Source organism: Sceloporus occidentalis, unplaced genomic scaffold, assembly GCF_023333645.1.
Source record: "Sceloporus occidentalis isolate IW3139 unplaced genomic scaffold, rSceOcc1.0.p SCAF_23, whole genome shotgun sequence".
NCBI classification, from domain to species: Eukaryota; Metazoa; Chordata; class Lepidosauria; order Squamata; family Phrynosomatidae; genus Sceloporus; species Sceloporus occidentalis.
The window spans coordinates 7,949,551-7,974,220 of NW_028317003.1; the positions used below are offsets into that span (position 1 = coordinate 7,949,551).

The 24,670-nt window shown below is 41.5% G+C and overlaps 1 protein-coding gene across 1 annotated transcript; it reads right to left on the bottom strand.

Moving 5' to 3' along the window:
* Positions 1-22,048: 22,048 nt before the first annotated feature.
* Positions 22,049-22,828, bottom strand: LOC149300763 (leucine-rich repeat-containing protein 3B-like). The gene has a single exon (XM_089484912.1). It carries the CDS (start codon positions 22,826-22,828, stop codon positions 22,049-22,051), a length of 780 nt encoding a protein of 259 aa, XP_089341038.1.
* Positions 22,829-24,670: the final 1,842 nt, after the last annotated feature.

Consider the following 24,670-nt stretch of genomic DNA (forward strand, 5'->3'; position numbering starts at 1 on the left):
TTCGCATCTCTCATACAAACAAAATTTCATTAAGGGTTTATCCAATTAAATATTATTTATGTAACTTTAAGGAAACATTATGAGCTACCTTTATTTAGGGGACATTGGTCAATATTTGACAATAAACCATTGAAAATGGTTAAAATAAATAGTGCTTTCTGCAGCTTTCTTATAACAGAAGGATATTGAAACACATTTTGACATTAATTAAAAATAAATGAGTATGACTTTGGACAGAGAGGATAATTAAGGCAGCAGTGTGGGAGCTGCAGTGGAGGTCTGTGCAGTTGCTGCACTCCATTGATTTTAGCGCTCCCATGGTTGGTCAAGGGGGATAACAGGATCTCTCCAACTGGCCCATGATACCCAATGCATGTAAAACTAAGACAATAATAGCAAATACGTGCATCAGCAGAAAAGTGCCCCAAAAACGTACGCTGTCCCATGAAAACTGGGACACTTAGGAAGTATGCCCATTGTATGTTTCGAATCACAATGCAAGAATGCTTGACGGATTGCTAAATCCCCTTTGACCACATATTCTCCACTAACCGGCACCAATCATACTGCTTGTTGATGGTTCATTCACAGACCAATATGAGCTAACGAGGAATGGAAAACATAAGTAACAGAAAAACACATATTACAAAAATCTCCCAGTTTGAGTTTTTTATGTTAAATCATCTAGATTATATGATCATTATTACATCTATCTTTGAATAAATAACAGATCAGCCATAAAACATTAAATAAATAAGGAAAAAAATATCACAAAAATAATTTTCAAGAGAAATCTTTACAGTCCTTATTAAAGGTACTTCCTGACATAGAACTGGAATAGCATGTAATTCTGAACAATGGCAGTTAAATGCCAATTGAGTGTACTTGTCCTGCTCTCCCAAGCTTAGTTATGACCATTATTCCTTAGACCTATTATAAAGTGTTCAAATCTCACAAATAAAGCTTTCAAGACTCGGTAGGCTTTTGCATCTGACTGTGTATAATGGCTCTGGCATAACATTTCTGGATGGAATTTGATAGTGAAAGTAGGATCTGAGCCTGTGAAACCAAGGGAATCGATATGAGTTATTGACATGTCTAGTACTGCCAAGCGAGCAATAGCTTTTGTTAGACTCCTGTGCCACAAATTATGTGCCTTGTTATTTATTTTTCCATTCCAGTGACTCCTCATCAGTTAACTGAGATTGTTTATGAAGTGGATCTGAGCAAGTCTTTCATTTCATTCGATGCGATGAATCTGTTGGATTCTTTTCCAGGTTTAGTGTATGTCAGAGTAGAAAGCAGACCTTCTAGCAATGCTTGTTTTATCATGTTCTGATTTTTTCAAGAGCTATGTTTGATATATAAAGTGGTAGCATGGGTACAGATATCATATAAGCCATTTAAGGCTACAGAGGTTGGCCATTGGTCTATGGAAGACCTCATTGATATTACAGGGAAAGAGTCTATAATTGTCAATATTGACTAGGGATTATCTAAATCTTATTTGTTTGTGTGTTTGTTTGTTTTAGCAAAAAGTAAACAACCATTATCTACCTATTCAAAAATGTGAGTGTATCTCTGTTGGTTGGATTATATGATTTGGAAGTTCTTCTAACTGAACACCATCATACCATTGCTAACAAAATGAACTTCATATTACATTTAGACAAACAAGATAGTACCCATACATTGAAGGCATACAAATTATGATTACAAAAGTACAATCAAAAACATTATCAAAATAGATACATTGACTTCCTTCCTAGATAGATAGATAGAGATAACATATTGCTATTTAAACTACTATCCACATTAAGGCAAAAGTAGCCCTAAAGTAAAGATGTTTCTAATGGTGAACACATTTCTTCCACTCTTTCAAATGATTTTAGCATAAATAGCCTTATGCCCAAGATCCCCTTAATAACACCTTATTTAATCCTTAAATAACCGCAATATTTATTTTAATGAATATTTTTTTTAAATATATTTCTCACACACAAAGTTTGATCCACTCCATCTGTCATCCTCACGTGTCCTTAGTAATAGATTAAAAAGTGAATAGGTAGGAAGGTGCTCTAAAACCACCCAGATGACCTGGGTATTTACTGATGCGTACTATATAGAGCTGTGGGAGGCTCTGAAATAAGTGTCTGAAGCTGTATACTTACCCCCACTTAATATAATTTACTACACTATATTCTGGCATAGTACGTATTTGTTACCCTTAAATAAGTGGTTCATGGCCAGTTTCAAGCACCATATATTTTGAATTCAAAATATAATATTTTTAGAAGTTTGTATACTTCCAAGACATTGATAAGTGTTGGCGCTGGGGCCTTGTGAATATGTATCCAAACTACACTACCAGGCTTTATTCACTAAAGAGGTAGTTGGCAGTAGCGTTAATGTTTCAACTCATCTGACTTTACCAAACGTTATGAAGGGTCAATTTCAGTGAGCTCAGCCATTCTTTCAGAGAAATTTGCCAGGGATTCCTCTTTATGATGGTTTGTGAATTTAGGGAATTAAAAAAAAAGCATTTCGTTGCAAAACCAACCTGCCAAGTCCCACTTTAGTGAACATATCCCACTGCCATCTTGTAGGACAGCTTTGTCACACTGAGTGTGAGCGTCAATAACAGTGCCGAAAACACTCACCTTAGTGCCAATCATGGCTCATAATTGTATTACTAAATTATTCTAGCTTTCCTTGCTATAAAAAGTAATAGTTGTCCAGAAAACAATGGGGAGGTCAGAATCACCTTGCATGCTGTCTATTTATGGTGTCATTAAACACTTCTGCTTGCACTCATTATCTTTTTAACCTTGTTTGACCATTACCTTTATAAAACTATTGCAAGAGTAAAATGACTATTACATAATGAATGACCACTATAGACGCATTTATCTGATAAAGTGTCTCCCTTTCTTTAGAGTTAAATGTGACATTCAAAGGGCTTTATCAGAGCAGAAAGAACACAGAGATAGTTCACCCATGTTTTAAGGTCACTTACAGTTTTGTCCTTTGGCATTTCTCAATGTTTCATGCTGTTAATTTCTTTGATTCAGGGTTTAGTATAATTTTAGAAGTTATCATAATTATAATGTCAATAAAAGCATGTTTTAAGAGCTTACCAGATGGCTTCATGCACAGGAAAAAAAATAATTATAATAATGAATGTGCCAGTCAACAAATTATTTGGGATTTTATTATTCCCTATTTTATGTTAGAAAATGAACATTATCCATGTACCATATCAATGGCTGTGTAAACAATATATCAGATTATTATATTTTGTGGGGCTGCTTATATCTCTTATATGCTATTAAAATTCACTTCCAAAATATGGTTTAAAAATAAAAAATAAAATAGCTTTAATTATACTTCATCTAATTACATTTTTTTCAGAGCCGACTTCAAAGCGAAAAAGCGTATTTAAGGGAGACACAAAGCAACAGGAGCCTTAAATGAGTTTGCAAGATTATTTTCATCCAGACACATGTTTCCACAAGGCTTAGATGCTTGTGTTGTACGTATTCATTCATATGGGCTGATATTACTGCAGCTTTAGTTGCTACTATTTCTATTGCTCCTCTAGATTCTTTTGAGAAAAAATTCTGTATTTATGTAGCGTATGTAGATTGTGCATTTATCAGCCTGAAATACAGTTTAATTATGAGATACTGGGATATTCATCCCTGATTGTCTAGTCTCCGAATTAATTATTATATGTAGATATTTAATGTAGTATTCATCTGGAAGATAAACTGCAGTGCAATATAGCTATAGTTAGGGTAAATAGAGGGCTGTAGTTATATAGTATATATATTCAACTAAATCTACATGATGTATGTTGCTGCTATGTCTCTTGTTACATACTATATATATATGTATTTTATATATAAGATTTGAACTTATGAACCCTACCTAATACGCAAACATGGGAACTCTCCAGGTTTGACCCGAAGATCGCAGGGTGAAGCATCGGTTCTCCGGGTCTTGACATGCCCTGCCCCCCCCCCATTTACCCTTCAAATGGGAGTGTTTCCCGTGATGTCAGCAAGAACCCCCCACTGACATCAGCAGGAATGTCAGTGGAAACGTCCACCGTTGTCAGTGAACAGTCCTTGCTGCGTCCCCCAAGGGAAGGCTCCGGGTAGCCGGAGCTCAGAAAGTCCCAGGTATGCTAATACGACATTGCTGACCTTCCTGACTTCCTGACCTACCTGACTTCTTCCTTTCCCCACATCCATTTTTAGTATACCGTAACTTTATACAAGACAAGTCAAATTGCATTTAATCTTTTTTAAATCATAGAAAATAAATAAGCACCCCTTATTTTCCAAATTGTTTCCTTATAGGTTTAGAAAAAATAAGCTCTTAGGTTACCTATCAATAATGGCTTCAGTTTGTGTCCAAAAATTATGCTTAGTCCTGTTTAAGTGTGTCACCCTTGAGAATTAAAGAATAAAGACGCCAAATCCTTCACTACACCAATTTATCAGGTAGACAATGAATGATTAGTTATTTTTTGATCTGTCCTAGTACCAGATTATCTGCTAGGCACTCTAGCAATGTGCTTAGAGGCCCTACGGCTGTGGGCGTCCCTGGTGCTTCAGTGGGTAATTTATATAAAGAGCCCCACAATTAAAATAATGCAATCAAGTGCACCGTTACTTTTCAACATTGATGGTTATCAGTTGATACTGTATAACAGCAGAGTAATCATTAGGACAGAAATAAAAAGATCAGGGTTATAGAACATGTTAAACTTATTTTAAGTTGTATTTAAAACAACAAAATTTACTAATGATGAATACATTCATTTATCTTTCCACCTAATACTGTGTACACTTCCTGCTTGTTTGCCTGTAACATGTTGGAATCATATAAAGCACTAGAAAAATGTTTTAAAACACAGCTTAAATAATAGACTAAATAATCATATTAAAACACTTCCTTACAGCTGCTCCTATAGTTACCCTATTAAGTTATCTATAATCATAGAGAGCCATGAGAGCACACAGGAAAGAAAATCGAGTTTCATACTATATACACTGGCATTTCCAATACTTTACTATACATTATATACACCGATCAGCCATAACATCATGACCACAGGTGAAGTGAATAACACAGATATTTTTTTTTATCATGGCACCTGTCAGTGAGTGGGATATATTAGGCAGCAAGTGAACATTTTGTCCTCAAATTTGATGTGTTAGAAGCAGGTAAGCATACAATGGACAAGTGTAAGGATCTGGGTAACTTTGACAAGTGGCAAATTGTGCTGGCTAGATGACTGGGTCAGGGCATCTCCAAAACTGCAGCTCTTGTGGGGTGTTCCCTGTCAAAAGTGGTCCAAGGAAGGAAAAGTGGTGAACCAGCGACAGGGTCATGGGTGGCCAAGGTTCATTGATGCACGTGGAAGCAAAGACTGGCCGGTGTGGTCAAATCCAACAGATGAGCTACTGTAGTAAAAATTGCTGAAACAGTTAATGCTGGTTTTGATAGAAAGGTGTCAGAACACACAATGCATCACAGTTTGTTGTATATGGGCCTGTGTGGCCGCAGACGGGTCTGGGTGTCCATGCTGACCCCTGTCCACAGCCGAAAGCACCTACAATGGGAATGTGAGCATAAGAATTGGACCACGGAGCAATGGAGGAAGGTGGCCTGGTCTGATGAATCATGTTTTATTTTACATCACGTGGATGGCCGGGTACATCGCTTACCTAGAGAACACATGGCAACAGGATATCATTCAATAATGATATATGCAGAGAACCAACATATCCTTTTGTAATTTATAGCACAACAGTTAATGGTTATAGTTAACTATTTATCCTTTTAATTTAGTAATCGCCATAGGTTTCATACAGGGAGGGCCTACTGGTCTGTGGGCTGGTACACTAACATTCAAAGTGGTCACCCGGCTGCGAAGTTCAAAGCAGCCGTTGTGTAGCTGTAAGACCGCCTCCACTGACTGCTTTAACTTCATTAGGCTTTGAAGACGTGACGTTGAAGGGGGGCGGGCTCACAGAAGAATTCCTCGTGACAAGGAGAGTGTCATCAAAGGAAGAGAAGGAAAAAGGAAAAAAACTAAAATGTAGGTATTGTGATACCTGCCGTGTTCGCCACTGTCCCTCGCCGGTCTGCCGCTGGTGAGCGGCGCTTACGCAATGACGCGCTCCCGTCCCCACCGACGGAGGGTCGCGTCGATGTGGCGCGTCCACGACGGACGCATGATAACATGCGAGCCGCCGTGGCACGCCCACGACGCACCGGTTGTAATGAGCGAGCCGCCGCGACGAGTCGGCGGCACTCGCAGGGTTATGAGCGGGTTGCCGCGACTCGTTCGCGGGGCTCGACTTCGGCTGCATCTGCCGGTGTGGCACACCCGCGGCGCTCGCGGGTGTAGCACACGTAGATGCCGTTTTGTTTATTGTTTTTTTCGCGCCGACGCCATTAGTGTGCGCCGGTCGCGATGACGTCTTCCTCATTTTGTTTCTTTTTGGTTTCTATGGTTTTTCCCGCCCTTCTTCCTATTTAAACCTCCTGTCCCATTAGTGCATTGCCCGTTCAAAGAGTCACTGTTGTGTATCTCTGGGTTATCGTGAGTTATTCTGATTGATCTACGTGTACCTGACCTTGGCTTTGTTTTCTGACTTCGATTCTGTGCCGCCTGCCCCGACCTTGTCTTGTTTCTCATCTCGTGATCCTGTGCTGCCTGCCCCGACTTTGGCTTGTATACTGACCTTGCTCCTGTGCTGCCTGCCTCGACCGTGGAACTTCCTATACCCGTTGTGCTGTGCTCCGCTACCGTCTCTGCATTGTGGGTGCATAATCCGTGTTGTCCTAGGTCCCGCATAACACATTGAACGGGCCAAATACATGGACCCCGCGGAGATGGCAAGTGTTCTCTCCCGTCAGGAGCTGCAAGAACAACTGCTGACGTCTCATTCCTCCCAGCTGCAGTCGCTGTCGCAAAAAATGGACACCATGACGGAGTTGCTCCGGTCGTTGGCGGCTACACCGCCCACCAGGTCCCCTTTTGCACCAAGGGAACCCAGTCCCGATGAACAGGATCCTACAGCACGGTTACCGCTCCCAGACAAGTATTCGGGAGAACCCAAGGAATGCAGAGGATTCCTGAATCAATGTCTTCTAAACTTCCGGAACAATCCTCGGGTTTTTCGTTCACATGCCAAACGAGTTTCCTTCATCATCTCGTTAGTTAAAGGCGAAGCATTACTTTGGGCCTCTCCCTTGATTGAGCAGGGTTCAGAGTTACTTGATGACTGTCCTGCCTTCATGGAAGCCCTGCGGTCAGTCTTTGACTTGCCTGGCCGTAGAGAGACGGCAGAAGCCTCCTTGCTGGAGCTCCAGCAAGGACATAAGACATTGGCCCAGTACACCATCGAATTCCGCACTCTGGCATGTGAGCTCAAATGGGATCCAGGGGCCTTGAGAGCAGCATACCGTAAAGGACTAAATGAGAGAATAAAGGATGCGCTCTTATTTCATGATCCACCATTCGACCTAGAGGAGAACCCCTAAGCGCGACTATTTCCACTCCTCCAAACCGCATGTTGCTCTCCATATCGCTTAGGTGGCACGACCACACTGTGGTCACCCAAGCGTTCATAGACTCTGGTGCGGCGGGAGTGTTCCTCGATGAACAATGGGCAGCACAACATCGCGTGCCCCTGCGTACTAAGAAAACACCCTCAGTCGTTACTACTGTAGACGGTACCCTGTTGGGTCCAGGCGTAGTCACCCGAGAGACCTCGCCCCTTGCCATGTTCATCGGAGCTACCCACAAAGAAACCATTGTGTTCGAGATAATCCAGTCCCCGCATGCGCCTCTCATATTGGGCTACACCTGGCTGCAAACCCACAACCCACGTATTGATTGGCAAAGAGGAGAGATCCTAGCTTGGAGTCCCCGATGTCACCGTCTTTGCTCCGTTCCTTGTCGACGAGTAAACCTTGTCCTGGAAATCAAGCCAACAGATCCCAAGCTCCTGGTACCCAAGCAGTATTGGGACTTCCTGGATGTTTTTTCCAAAAAACAAGCCGAACGACTACCTCCCCACAGGCCTTACGACTGTGCCATTGACTTGTTGCCTGATACCATGCCGCCAAGAGGGCGTACCTACCCGTTATCAGAACCAGAAAACGAAGCACTGGAACAATACATAAAAGAGAGCCTGGAAAAAGGGTTCATCCGGCCCTCCTCTTCACCTGCTGGTGCCGGCTTCTTCTTTGTTTCCAAAAAGGAAGGATCGCTTCGACCTTGTATTGACTACCGAGGTCTTAATCGCATCACCGTAAAAAATCGTTACCCCCTTCCTTTGATCACGGAAATCTATGACCGGTTGAAAGGAGCCACGATTTTCACAAAACTGGACTTGAGGGGAGCCTATAACCTGATCCGCATAAAGGAGAACGATGAATGGAAAACCGCGTTCAATACGCGATTCGGTCACTACGAGTACAGAGTCATGCCCTTTGGTCTCTGCAATGCGCCAGCGGTGTTCCAGGCGTTCGTCAACGACGTGTTCCGAGACATGCTACTCACTCACGTAATCGTATACCTCGACGATATCCTCGTGTTTTCGCCCAACACCAACATCCATCGTACGCATCTCCGCTCCGTACTACAGAGACTACGCGAAAATGGCTTATATGCGAAAGCCGAGAAATGCATATTCGAACAACACAGCCTTCCCTTTCTGGGGTATATCATCTCTGCCAAGGGATTGGAGATGGACCCTGCTAAACTGACGGCTATCACAGACTGGCCGATTCCGCGAACCGTGAAAGCGGTTCAGCGGTTTCTGGGTTTCGCGAACTACTACCGGCGATTCATCCGGAACTATGCCAGTATCGCAGCTCCCATCACCGCTTTTACTAAAAAGGGAGCAAACCCCAAGGTCTGGTCCAACGAGGCCATAAAGGCGTTCCACCTGCTCAAACGAGCGTTCCTCTCAGCTCCTATACTGCAACGCCCGGATCCTGCCCTTCAGTATATTCTGGAGGTGGATGCATCAGAGAACGGTGCGGGGGCTGTCCTGTCTCAACGTAATCCGACCACTTCCAAATGCCTTCCTTGCGCCTTCTTCTCGAAGAGCTTTTCCTCTGCCGAACGCAATTACGACGTTGGGAATAGGGAGCTGCTAGCAGTGAAACTCGCCTTCGATGAGTGGCGACATCTCCTCGAAGGAACTAAACAACCCGTCGTGGTCATGACAGACCACAAAAACTTACAATATATAGAAAGTGCACGGCGAATGAATCCACGACAAGCGAGATGGGCACTGTTCTTCACCAGATTTAACTACGTGATGACCTACAGACCCGGCTCACAAAACAAAAAAGCAAATGCCCTCTCTCGACAGTTCGACTGTCACCACGACTCCCAACAAGAAGAACCCATCATTCCACAAAAACGCATCCTTTCTTTTCTGTCCTCTGCCGTAATGGCTAAGATCCGTATACAACAGGCCCACATCACCGCGTCTCAAAGACCCCCTGCGGGACGTCTATTCGTGCCACAACGCTTTCGCACCGCTGTCCTGCGTTGGGGACATAACTCATCACTCGCTGGTCACCCCGGCACGCGTAAAATGGACTTCCTTTTACGACAAACGTTCTGGTGGCCTTCCTTGTCTCATGACGTCAACGCGTTCATAGCCGCCTGTCCCCAGTGCTCTCGACACAAGACGTCACACTCTCGTCCTCACGGCCTGTTGTTACCTCTCCCTGTGCCAAGGACACCCTGGACTCATATTTCCATGGATTTTATAGTAGACCTCCCTGTCTCACGAGGACACACCACCATACTCGTGGTAGTGGACAGGTTTTCTAAACAGGCTCATTTTGTCGATCTACCCCGACTTCCCACAGCAGCACAACTGGCAGACGTCTTTATACGAGAGGTGGCCCAGTTGCATGGTCTTCCCCTGCACGTGGTCTCAGACAGAGGTCCACAATTTATTTCCCGGTACTGGCAAGCCCTCTGTCATAGACTGGGCATCCGCATGCACCTCACGTCTGCCTACCATCCTCAATCCAACGGGCAAACGGAGCGCACCAATCAAACCCTTAAGCAATATTTGCATATGTACATCAACGACAGGCAAGACAACTGGTCTTCCCTCCTGCCCTTGGCCGAGATGACCTATAACAATTCCCTGCACACAGCCTTGCAGTGTTCTCCCTTTTTTGCTGCTTTAGGGTACCACCCTGTCGTCCTACCTCCTCCTTCCTCGTCCCGTGGTGGAGGTTTACCGGCAGTAGAGGAACGGGTCTCCAACCTGCGGGCTCATTGGAGGAAGCTAGGTGCACAATTGGCTAAAGCCCAGGCTCGCGGCAAGAAAGCTGCCGACAAGAGACGCGCTCCTTCACCTCGTTATAAAGCCGGTGACTATGTGTGGTTATCCACCAAGCACATCTCCCTTCATCAGCCCTGCCGGTCCCTGGGTCCCCGATATATAGGCCCCTTTCGTATCCTCAAGCGGGTGAACGAGGTTGCTATGTCCCTTGCTCTACCGTCGTCTATGAGGATCCCCAAAACATTCCATGTCTCCCTTCTGAAGCCGTGTGTTGCCCCCCGTGTTTCTGTTGCTCGTCGCCCTGCTCCTGTTCTCGTCCGTGGCCGCGAGGAACACGTTGTTCATCGTGTCCTTGATTCTCGTTGGCACCGTGGCTCCCTTCAGTACTTGATTGATTGGAAGGGCTACGGCCCGGAGGAGCGGTCCTGGCTTCCTGCTCGCTCCGTTCATGCCCCTCTCTGTGTCTCCCGCTTTCACGCTCGCTTCCCGCTTCGTCCTGGTCCTTCGCGCTCGGTGCGCGCTCCTGGGGGGGGGATTGTGTGATACCTGCCGTGTCCGCCGCTGTCCGTCGCCGGTCTGCCGCTGGTGGGCGGCGCTTACGCAATGACGCGCTCCCGTCCTCTCGGTGGGATGTGCCCGCGGCACGTACACTGAGAGGACGTGCCGCGCGCACGTCTTCTCGGTGTACTGTGCGCGCGGCACGAGCACAGACGGAGGGTCGCGTCGATGTGGCGCGTCCACGACGGACGCATGATAACATGCGAGCCGCCGTGGCACGCCCACGACGCACCGGTTGTAATGAGCGAGCCGCCGCAACGAGTCGGCGGCACTCGCAGGGTTATGAGCGGGTTGCCGCGACTCGTTCGCGGGGCTCGACTTCGGCTGCATCTGCCGGTGTGGCACACCCGCGGCGCTCGCGGGTGTAGCACACGTAGATGACGTTTTGTTTATTGTTTTTTTCGCGCCGATGCCATTAGTGTGCGCCGGTCGCGATGACGTCTTCCTCATTTTGTTTCTTTTTGGTTTCTATGGTTTTTCCCGCCCTTCTTCCTATTTAAACCTCCTGTCCCATTAGTGCATTGCCCGTTCAAAGAGTCACTGTTGTGTATCTCTGGGTTATCGTGAGTTATTCTGATTGATCTACGTGTACCTGACCTTGGCTTTGTTTTCTGACTTCGATTCTGTGCCGCCTGCCCCGACCTTGGCTTGTTTCTCATCTCGTGATCCTGTGCTGCCTGCCCCGACTTTGGCTTGTATACTGACCTTGCTCCTGTGCTGCCTGCCTCGACCGTGGAACTTCTTATACCCGTTGTGCTGTGCTCCGCTACCGTCTCTGCATTGTGGGTGCATAATCCGTGTTGTTCTAGGTCCCGCATAACAGGTATTACCAAAAAAATAGGGGTTATAGGAAAGCGGACCCATATTCAAGGAAGGGGGGGGTGGCTGGGTTTTGTCATTACAAAATCAATATAAAAAGGGGCTGTGTGGCTGGGGTAATACACATGACAGTGGGGGCATCAATAGACAATAGAGGGTGGTTGGGCATCACATTAACCAATACAAAAGGGGTGGGGGCATCAATACACAAGGGAGGGGTTGGCTGGGGCATCATATATATCAATACACAAGGGTGTGGGGGCATAAATGCACAAAGAGGGGCACAAGGTTGTGGGGGGGCACATTAATCAATAGTAAAGGGGGCCTGGCTGGGGCATCAATACACAAAGGACAAAAATACAAAAGGGGCAGTTAATGACAAAGCAGTATAGAAAATAATTTTTTATGCTTCAGTGTGGTAGTGTCACGGTCCATCCAGGCTGCGGAGCTGTCCCTGCCTTGCCTCAGTTCCCATGTTTTGCTGTAATCCATTCCTGGATTTCCATATGCTCTGTCGTGAACCTCTGATTCCAGGATTCTAGTTCTGCTCTTTGCTTCAGCTCCTGTTTCCTTTATAAGGTGTGCCCCACCCGTGTGTTATGTTTGTCTCAGTCTGCAGTCTAAAGGTATGTCTTTCTCGGTTCTGTGTTTGGAGTCAATGTTTAGTTTATTAGTAATTCAGTAAGCAGGGTTTAGCGTTAGGACCCACCGAATATTGGAGTACTTTGGCGTAGTGGTGGGCTAAGCATACTATGGCCATATGATGTGACAGAATCTCCAATTGTTATCATATAGTCCTAGGCTAGTCCATGTATTCATGTGTGTTTGTCTCTTATGTCTCTTATGTTTGGGTGTCTGTGTGACAGAGCCAGTCCTGGTGTGTGTGTGTGTGTGTTTGGGTCTCAGTGGGGCAGAGCCTATCCTGGTGTGTGTGTCTGGGTGTCCGTGTGGCAGAGCCTCTCCTGGTGAGTGTGTTTGGGTGTCGGTGTGGCAGAGCCTGCCCTGGTGTGTGTGTTTGGGTGTCGGTGTGACAGAGCCTGTCTTGTGCGCGTGTTTTGGTGTCCATGTGGCAGAGCCTGTCCTGTGTGTGTTTGCTGGCACTGTACTTACTGTAGGAAAAAATTTAACTATTTAATTTTTACTTATCCAGAGATAAAAACGCCCTGAATTTGTAGTCACTTCAGAGGACAAAACTTTCTAGGCCCAGAAATCAGTTGGAAGAAAAGTAAAGGTGTAGTTTTGTGCTTCCTGCCTGCTTGGATAGATGACACTGGCTTCCATACAAGCATGATGTCGTCAACTGGGCGGGGCTTGCAGGTACATAAAAAGACAGTTGTTTTTCTTCATAACGGTTAGCAGACAGTATAAGAAAAGCATCAGTTACATATTGAAATGGTCATTGCATTATTATGTTATTAGGGACATAAAAAAAGGTTTTGTGTTATTTACTATATTTTAGTCTGCATATTTTATTGAAAAGGATTAGTGGCACTAAATTTGTGGCTTCAGGCGTCCTGTGTATGATGATTTTTGTTAGTGTACTGATTACTCCCAATCCCATCACATAAGATTCTGTCCTATATTATCTGCTGAGCACTGATGTCATCTTTATCCAGTACACATGGATAGTGAGAAGTTAAGATTCTGTACATTCCCAGGTACTTATTTGGACCTTTTGGTTCACTTTTGGTTCCTGGGATTTTAATAAAAATGTGGTATTCTGTTATCATAAAGGAACAATTTCATATAGTTTGAAAAATAATTATTTATATCTATTTGGATGGTAATAGTGTGGCTCAGATAGGTGTGTGTAAGGGGTGTGGCATGTGGGAACAAGAGTTCGACCACACGATACAATACATGGGGCTGGTGTCCAAATATTTCCGGGCTGCTTTTAATTCCCTGTCCGGCCCTGGCTTCATAATGGAGAAATTGAAGAAAGTATCATCTTCATGCAAATGTAATTCACAGATATCCAATAATGGTTTTTGTTAAGAAGCCATTTTATAGATTGCATAGATGATATTTTTCACCATAATTATATTCTAAACTGTAGCATACCTCCAAAAGTCTAGCTGCCAAGAGTCACAAATTTGCTGGACCTTACCTAATGCTTATGCCCCAATTGTCAACTATCCCGGAACTGATCATGCGGGCATCTCTCAATTCACAATGCCGACATCATGCACTGAATGTGGAAACAATTGATGACTTGGAAAGCTCTGGACAGAATTATGCACAGTAATTATATTTAAGGGGCTGAGAAGGTAAATACAAACAAAGCCAGGAGGCATCATGCAGACTGGACACTTGTCATGCAGCCATTTGGCCACTAATCACTGTCAAAATGATAGCAACACTTAAGTGTTGCTTAGGATAGGTGTTATGACACTGACATCCAGCCAAAATTGTTCAGCTGCATCTCCAGATTACATAAATACCCCACATGCATGTTTTTTTAAGGTTTTGTGCCAATTCAGTATACCCTTTTCCCCTTGTGGCTCACCCTAACTGAACATAAAAGAATATATATATATATATATATATATATATATATATACATACCTGGGAACTTCTCAGCTCCTGCTAACTGGAGCCTTCCCTTGTGGGACGCGGCCAGGACTGCACACTGACGTCAGCGGGCGGTCCCGCTAACGTTGGTGGGCGGTCCCGCTGAAGTTGGTGGGGGTCCCGCTGAAGTTGGTGGGCAGTCCCGCTGACGTCGGGGGAGTTCCCGCTGTCGTCGGGGGAGTTCCCGCTGTCGTCGGGGGAGTTCCCGCTGACGGGGGAGTTCCCACTGACGTCGGGGAGTTCTCACTGAGTTCCCACTGACTGACGTTGGGGGAGTTCAATGAAAAAATGGGCTGCGAGCGGGGCGTGTCAAACCCCGCTCCCGCGACCCGAAGGATTCGGGTCTTGACCCGGAGAACTGGAGGAGCACAGCTCACCCAGAAATCTCCGGGTCAAACCTGGAGAGTTCCCAAGTATGTATATATAATATAAAAAATATAATAATCTTTTTTTGTATGATATGCCATAAAAGAATCATTGAGATTCCTGGCATGGAGGAACAGGAAGGACAGTGGTACCTTCCTAAAACCTTTTATTTGCCCTAATGGGGAGGGGGGGTGCTTGTGCATGGAAATTGTCTGCCATTAAGACACATGACATTTTCATCTTTCATATTTGGAGTGGACTCCTCAAACTGGATGTCTTTAAAGAAAGAAACTGGCGTTCTACATTTCTTGTACAGCACATATGTGTTGAAGATGGCAACTTGGATTAGGTAGATCATGACCTATTTGTGCTATGTTTTGGTTTTACACAACACATGGTATGGCTGACAGGCACTAGACACTCTTTGTGTATGGTGGATATGCACATCTTTTTTGCAAGTGTACCTAAGGGCCAGAATTTCTTCATTAAGCAAAGCACTAGTTGTGCCACACCATACCTTCAGCCATTTGATGAGATATACTGCCTGAAATGAAGCCCGACCTTTAACAGGACAAGGGGCTGGTCAATTGAGAAATTTTTATTTCATATGATCAGTTAAATTGTGGGTAATTCTAGGTGGGCATTGGGCAATTTTTATTAAATTGGAGGAATCTAAGAAGATCTAAATATCTGGTCCTGGTCATTATATGGGAGGAAAGGGGGGCTTGCTAAAATTGAGTCAATTCTCCAATATTAATGTACGGTGTGTTTTCATCATCAAGGTCAAGGCTCAAAATTTCATAGAGGTCTGTGGGGTGCCAGGTTTGACATCTGTGCCCTTGGTCACCTTCCAGACACTAAGCAGCATAGATGTTAGTTTGACATGTTGCCTGCTAAAAAAAAGGGAATTCAGAAAAAAAATGAAAAAAATGTATTGGCTCACTGGCATTAATATCACATGAGAGGCCAGGAGTCTTAGTAAATTTAGGGGATTTCCACCTCTAACATATTTGCGAGTTCCCAACATTGGCACCTAGGGCGTCAACCTCATCTGACACATCAGATATTGGCTTAACATCACAGGAAACACCTCCATTTAAAGGGGAAATGGGCAGAGAGTGGGGCATGTCAAGAGGAAGCGGTGCTCCGGGTCAAACCTGGAGAGTTCACAGGTATAGACTTGACACTAGAAATGTCAGATATTGGCTCAACCACTCACCTAACTTACTACTAACACTAAGCAAAACTAAAAATAACAATAATAATAATAATACGCTGCATTTTCTATTGGATGTACCAGTATGTCCATAAGGCCATCTTGCAATGTCTTTTATGGATGTATAGGTACATTCCATATGGTTGTGAAGGGGTTAAAAAAATGTTTACATAGGTTATGGAGGCTGCTTCTCTCCTTGTGCTGCTCTGATATACCTTCATTAATGCCTGAGGAAGGGACCTAACAACTTGGTCTCGAAAGCTCGCAATTAAACTCTTAAATGGTATCATTTTAACTATACTTTTCTCCTGATATACCTAAACATACAAAGCCATAATTCTCATCCATACAAACATACAGATATGCTTAATAAACATAACTAAATGTATTTATACAGAGATATCCACAGATAAATGCACACATGTCACCATAAACACATACCTTCCTGCAGAGTATCTCTCTTCCTGTAGCTTCTGGATGATGCCTTGGCAGTCCTTACACATTAACTCTGAACTTTTCCTTACAAGCAGAGAGCCATGCAGCATCCACTCTTAATCACATGAAAGGAAGTCGGATGCTGAGTCTGACATCACTGATGCTCATAATTAACCCTCCTGCAGTAGAGAGGCCCCAGCCCCAAGGGGTCCCAACCTGACCACCCACTTTACCACATACAGGCGAACACAGAAATTGCGCTGTGGCATGCAAGCAACAAATGGGGGCCCCTGGATACCCTGAGGCATTTGAGACATGAGACTGAATACATGTTGGATTTTGTTTATATTTCTCTGGTCCAACGGCTCTTTTTAAAGTAAGGCAGCATTAGATCAGCCTATTTTTTACATTAACTCCCTCTGACAGTAATGTGACTTTAATGGAATAAAAGTGCCAGATTAGCTTCATGTCTCACATATAAAAAGGTCCCAAGTCACCTTATATTGGTTTGTGTTAACCGTGATTGAGTGAAGTCATGGTACTGTCTTCCACAGTGAAGATTTCCTGCAGAAGCAAGCCAGATTTATCTAATTGTCTGATCTCCAAAGTCAGCCTATAATCCCTGCTGCCCATGCCTGTCAGGTTATAGAACAATAAAGACTACTACATTTATGGAAAGTCTGGGGCGGAGTGGCCTACTGGGAAACCAGGAGATTTCACAGATGTCTATGCGGGCCGACAGCTGCCTAACGCGGACCCGCAATTTACCGCTATGGAGCTTGCACACTCTTTTGCCGCTCAGGTTCCTGAGCGGGAAAAGAGAGTTTCCTCACACAGTGCGCGGCCCCTGCCATATATACAGTACTTAGATTACTATATATACCTATATTTTTCTCATATGAATTCATAGGGGTGCAAATAATTGTGCCACAAATATATTTTCTTTTTTTTTTTGGATAAACCTGTGTCGTGATTGCAATTGTTGAATATCAATAAGAGCAGAGTATTTTTTTAAAAAAAAGAAAAGATTAAAGGGTTAAACAATGAAGACAATTATTTCAAAGCATTCTTTGCTCATATTTACGAAGGGTGCCAATATTGGTAGAGGGCACTGTATATGTTCTCCCTAAATTAATGTTATCACTCACCATTAGTCATATTTGTTGTAGGAGGACGGCAAAAGATAATAGTAGTTTTCTTGAGAGTCCACTTAAGCAAAAGTAATAAAAATTGCAGTATTAATTATTTCATGTGTCTCTTGGGTTGGGATGAGAGCGTTTCAATTTTGATACAAGCCCTTCAGTGTGTTTTACTTACCACTAAAAATATAGGTTTGCTAGACAAGCCATTACAAGATCAATCCCAGACATAATCACGCCCAATTCTTGCCATTATGGTGTTTAGTTTTCGTTTTACATTTTTATAATGTTTGTATTTTATTGTAGCAAGAAACGAGTAAGGAAAAACAATTTTCCTTGCATTACATCTGCAACTATAAATTAGAACAGATATAACAACCTAATTCACACAGGCAAGGCATTTTACTGACATTACTACTGTAATTAATTCTTGGCCTTGATTGTGATGAATTTTTCTTTTCACAAATTATATTAAGTATCTGGTGTTAATATTTATGGTTGCTTGTTTCAGGTATATGTTTTTAAATTCATGGTTGAGTCCCAAACCTTATTTTCATTGAATTTACTAAATCCGGCAGCCCCAATCAAAAACAAAAAAGCACTTACCCAAGGTAGAAGCTTCAGAGCCTTCCTTCCCCGTGGTCCGATGATTCATTCATATAGGATTCATATATTATTCAAAAGGAAAAGACATACCACATTAAAAGTTACACTACCTTTCAAAAGTTTGGTGTCACTTAGCAGTTTTCAAGGAAAACAAGGACATTTCAAGCAAAATGGTTTTCTAATGATCAAATACATTTTTTTAAATTAAACTTGGATTAGCAAATACATAGTACCATTGGAACACAGAAGTGATGGTTGTTGATAAAGGACCTCTGTAGGCCTATGCAGATATTCCTCTAAAAATCCAGCTATGAGAATTGTATTTGTGAATATGAGTTCTGCAGCTTTGAAGCTATCTTTGATACTGGGAAAGATACATCCTTGAAGCTATCTTTGATACTGGGAAAAGGGGCAGCTTCCATGGGTCTAGATTTACAACAGGTGACCAAAAAAAACTGTCCAGTTGACACCCTCAACAGCCACCACAGTCCTGAGATGGAGGTCTGTGCAACTTCTGGTAAAGACTTCTGATGCTTCCTCCCTTGAGTCCTGCACACCACCTGCTATTGGAGGGTATCATCATAAAACATCATATCTAGATGTCCAGAGCAGCAGACAGATCAAGCGTTAATTGAGGGACCTGTATTGGTAGCTGTACAACTAGGCTAGACCTGGTAAAACAGTGGAAAAAAAGGCATTAAAACTCACTATTTCTTAGTGTTCACCTTTTTATTATTAAATGGGCATGAAACTTGCATTACTATTTTTATTACACAGACCATTGTGAAGGGCTTACTGGAAATTGTTCCTGTAATTGGTATAGATTATTTGTTACCAAAACAGAAAATAGAATAAAAAACTATCTTACATTTTTAACTGTTCTGTGATGTACAATATTAGTGATTAGAAGCACTTTGAGAACAACATACTAAAACAATGCTAAGATGTCTATATAGACAGTAAATATAGTGTCTTTAATTTATTCTACAAATATCTTGCCCATAAACAAGTTGTCATGTTTACTCCACGATATATTCAACAGTTCAAAAGCCCTTAATAAAACAGTACATATTTTAACAAAAGTGAAAGCATGTAATGAAATGTAAAATTTCAATCTCCTGATTGCCAGTGTAGAATAACCAAGAAATGCATTATCTGTGTTAGTTTCCTCATTATAAATAGGTTGTGAATATAACCATACTTTCTAACATTTCAAACATCAAAAGCTTTTTGTTGAGCAAAATAAAAGCTCTGTTGACTATTTTGGTTGACTTTAGGACTTATTATTATTTGTATGCAATAGGGCAAGAACAATGGATTTTAACTATCTCCACTTTATATATTTGTGCATATATCTTTTTTTTTGTCTGTGTCATTATCTGTATTCATCTAGTGAGAAATGTTCTTTCGGCCTCATGTCAAAAAAGGCCATAAGAGAGAAATCAAAAAGTTTACAGCTATTAGTTTATGGGCTTATGTATAAAAGTGATCCAAAGTATAAAAAGTGGTCTTACAAACATGGCAGTCAATAGATACATCCATGTTTCACACTGCAGTAGAATCATGTTTTATATATAACCCTTATGGATCAGAACTCCAAAAAGCAGTTTATGCCATCCAAAAATTATCAATGATGTAATCCAAGTGCAACGACAGAGCGAGTTAAGTGTTAAGTCAACTGAAAAGACTCAATGGAATGGCATCCTCTTGCGTATTGACACTTGCAAAGCAAGTCATATATTCACTAATAGTTAAAAAATATAAGTATAAAAGTAAATATACCATTCAACCAGTTGCGATTTTAGAATACACATGCCACTTGGTGCCAATAGGATTATTTTTCTTTTTTTTTTGTTCATGCCTTTTTAAAATTTAGTTTTCTGACAATATCAGGTTAAAAGGGTTGTCTTTAACTGCACAGAGCCTCTTTTTACTAAGATACAATTGGGCTTGGATCGGATGCACAGGGTTAGCTTTAACATTAATTATTCTGTAAATTGCTTGTTTTTTGTTTTCAACTTGTCTCACCTGTAGTCAAACATATGCATCTAGAATGTTATTTTATAAATTATTATGAGTAGTAAATGTGCTAAAGTCCAATTCATATGAGTGTGTAAAAGCAAACTTGCATTTTTTGCCAACTCTCATTCACTCACCGTTTAGTGAATAGACCTCCCTGATTACCCATGCTCATTATACAAAAATAACACAGATACAGGCATATTTAAAGGTCATCAAATGTATATATGTTCACTTTATTAAGATGTATGAATGAAATTGACACCAAAAACGTTGTAAACTAGAAGTTTTGCGCATCTGAAAAACAGTGTATAATATTATTTTTTTTGTATTGAATGTTTCCATACCACCGCTATCCAACACATAGAGTGAGGCAATTTTCTGTGCACTGGAATAGTTTTAATCAATAAAGTAATGTTAAGAATGATTTGCTTACCAGCAACAGCAAATGAAAATATCTCAACATATGAGCAAATTTAATGTTAGAGGCTTGGAATACATATAGAGCGCCACTTAACCCTACTCAAGAGCCATTATCTCATTCTAAGAAAAACTCAATAGTGCCTTAGACCATGTTCACTACTAGAAAACCTGTATTAGAAATACCTATCACTAAGCCCATATAACATTTGGTTTAATGACATTTGAAGTACTAAGGAATTAAGTACATATGGACACTAGGCTTAAGGTATCGGCCCATAAAACACACACCCTACAGTCTTTGGTGCATCATGGTTGGGCAATGTCCTAGAAATGACCCAGGGCAGAGTCCGAGCCGCCCCCCACCATCACCTGTCTGCCTCTATGTTTTAAAGACGCCCAGCTTAGTAAGATCATTATGGAGCCTGTGCTGGCTAGCACAATGCTCCATAGCAGTTATGGGCTGGTTACAGGAGAGGTTTATGATACCCCAAAATGACCCATGAATCAGTGGAAAAAGAGGGAGCCAAATCACCCAATAGGGCATTCTGACCCCAGTAATGCGTCTTTAAAATAGCGTGCTGGGATATAACTTAATATCCTAGCACACTGTAGTGTAAAGACAATCAAGGTTTCTGATCTCCCCAACTGGCCCAAGGAGCCATTGCCCCCCCCCAGTTATGAGACTGTTGCACCCTAGAACTGCCACCCCAGGCCTATATATCAGTCTCAGAGGTTGGTGGAATAAACTCATAGTTGGACAACTCTGCATTAAAATATTTGCCCTGATATTTTTAAGTGATTTTTCCCCTATACGTATATGCTGATAAAATCTGCACCGTTATGTGACACATTTTTACAAACGTTATAAATAATGGATCTGCACTTGCTCATATGTCTGCACTCTGATATTGCACATTTTTGCGCAGGGAAGAAAGAATATTTGTTTTACAGAAGACTATATAGGCTACTTATAAACAGCAACTCTGGTACAAGAGTGCTAAATATGGAGCAATTAGATTCCATTGGAACATTCCATTCACTTCCATGGTAACTGTTCCACATTTAGGAGTTTGGTCCTGAACTGCCCTTTATACAGAAACCATTTGACTTTTTGTATACTACAGTTCTATAGCCATTTCACATAGTTTCACAATACCAGTGTTGCATAATGTTGACTACCCTATAAAAATAAATTGGATAACCAAGTAGCTTATCGTGTTTTAAAGAACATATATCACTATGATTTACACGCTTCAAAGTTAAGCCTTTATTATTTTATTTGTTATAAATTAAAAAAATAAATATTTAATAATTATTAAATAGTGAAATGCATTCTAACGTATGATTACATACTAGTTAATTTGGATACCATCAAAGAGACAACATTCTAACAAAGATTTTCTTGTATTGTTCCTCAACGGTGGCAAAATTCTGCTGCTGTAAGCGTTTTTTTAAAAAAGGCAAAGAGGTTTGCAAGAAACATTATAACCGAGTTTGCCGCAACACCATCCAAGTTAATATTCATTTTTGCCCCAGTTCTTTTGCTTTTGATACTATACCACAGTGCTAATGTCATCGGCTTCATCTGGTTTTTTTTGCCTGCTTGGCAGAGATTTCAAGTATTCAAGATGCCTTCTTGCATCCTCCTGGTTTTGCCTTACATAGTATACCACATAGGAAATCACCATGGTGAACCAGCCAAACATAGTGACCAACATGGCATAGTCTGTAGTCCTTTTGGGAATATTGCAAAGGTCTGCATCGTTAGCATTAGTCAGCAAAGCCCGTCCAGTATGTTCATCCAGGTCAGATGTCTTGCAGATGACATTGCTGGTAGTCTCATGAATGGATGCCATGCTCCTCAAAGCCTGCTGCAATGTACAGTCGCAATGCCACGGGTTGTTAGCAATTCTGGCCCGTCCCTTTAAGTTGCTGAATGCATTCTTGTGGACACTTGTAATCTGGTTGTCTGACAAATCTAAAATCTGCAATGTTTCTGCAACACCTTTAAAAGAGTTTTCATCTATAAATGCAATTCCATTTTTGGATAAGTTAAGAACCTTCAACTGGTGGAGGTCTTTAAAAATATCATTAGGGATAGATGTTATTTGATTAGAGTCTAGGTAGAGTAAAACAGTTTCAGGGGGTATGTCTCTTGGTATTTCCTTGAGATTTGCATTACTGCAGCTGACATTTAAGCCTCCTGAATGAGAACAAAGGCAGCCTTTGGGGCACATACTGGCAGAATGAAAGCACAGTATCATTAGAACAAAACTCTGTAAGAGCAGACACATGGAGAGAGAACGTGTTAGCCACAGGTCTACCAAATGCATGCTTAGATGTCAGCATAATAACATGGCTACTCCTCATTCATCCTAACAAAGTGATAAATCAGGCTCCGGAGCCAATCCTCCGCTTCATTTCCTATGATATCCCTCAGAACATATATTTACGAGAGGACATCTGCCAGTCTAGGAAAAAAATAGAAAACAACAATTAATTTGATTAAGATGTCTATAGACAACCGTTGCAATAAATTAATATATGATAGATTAGAACACAATTCCATAACTGTACTACAAGTTTCATTCTTCATATCTTTTACATAAATATTTTATTCCTCTGCATTTTTACACTATACAATTTAAGTTGTTTTCATTGCCTTTTCATAAACACGTAGTGAAATTGGCGAGTTTAAATATTCAACTCAGTTTGAAGCCTTTGGTTTATTGACTACACCTCTAGGTAAACACACATTTTAAATTAATTTATCTGAACTACTTATAAGAGAGAGAGAGAGAGAGATGACACTGGTTTTGATTTTGAAAGGCCAAATTATTTTTATTTGGGAACAAAAAAAAATAGAACAAAATTATTCTCAATTATGAAGTACAAACCTTTGGACAATGGATATATTGCAATTCAAAATGGCATCTGTATGACCAGAGTCTATATCATTCACACTTTGGCATTTGAAAAAAGTACCATTTACATATGTTTTCATTTTTTTTTTATTAGTAATACAGTGGACCAAAAACTCACAATACCCACATAAATTAATTATATACCAGCCATAATCATGTTAGTTCTCAAACAGAACTACAAAAGCAGTTCTCCTTTTACTATTTACAGATACGGGATGAAATGTTACTTCTGATGGAACTTGCCCCTTTATCCAGTCTTAAAATGTATTATATAGACATGTATAAAAGGGTAGAGCGCATTTATGAATGTAGATCTGAAATCACAACCAGTAATACTGATGAGAAAAAATTAAATCACGTTTATAAATTAACAAACTGCTCCTAAAAGAGGATTTAAATAAAAAAGACTCCTGGCCTTTGACGTTCACACCAGACAGATACATATTTTTCAGAATCTTGTTCAAACTCTCTGAACAAGTTGACTTCCAACATGTTTTCTGCACTGGACACTATAGGAGGACTATCATGTTGAGATCATCAATACTTTCCTGTTATCTATGAATAGTTGAGGAGATAATAGGTGGCAATAGGTATTCATTCACACTGATCTCCCTTTCCCTTGTAGGGAAGAAGGCGTCAACTACTAATTAAATTCACAGCATGATCCGTAACATGTGTCAATATCAAATATTTAATATCATATAGGAACCCTAGAAGGATTCTGCGCAAACTGAAAAATGTTTGACTATATCATATAAGTCAACCATACAATTGTTCTTTTGTAAGATGTTCACACAGTGAAAACTCAATCCTTGTAAATTACTGGAGGTGTCGGCACAAGTACTCACAAAAATTGTAATCCATGTGCAACAAATGGTGTGTACAGAACAACCTCTTTTTTTAAATATTGCACAAGTGTCTTATCTGAGCAAGTACAACTCAATACTGATCTTTCTAGACTCAACCACACATATGAAGTCTGACTGCATTATTATTTAATATTCAGCTCTATCACAGCCATTTCATTGTGACATCATGGTACAGCAGTTGTTATGTTAACAATTTTGTTAACGGCAATTTTGTTTTCATTTAACGCTGCCTTGGGGCTTTTCTCCAATGTTGCAATGTAATTGGATTGAGACACAATTTGAATAAATCCGATATATCAAAAGTATCATTAACAAACACATAAATAAAAGTATAATATATGTATTTTTGTACAAATCGAATCTATATGCAATGATGCCGCAA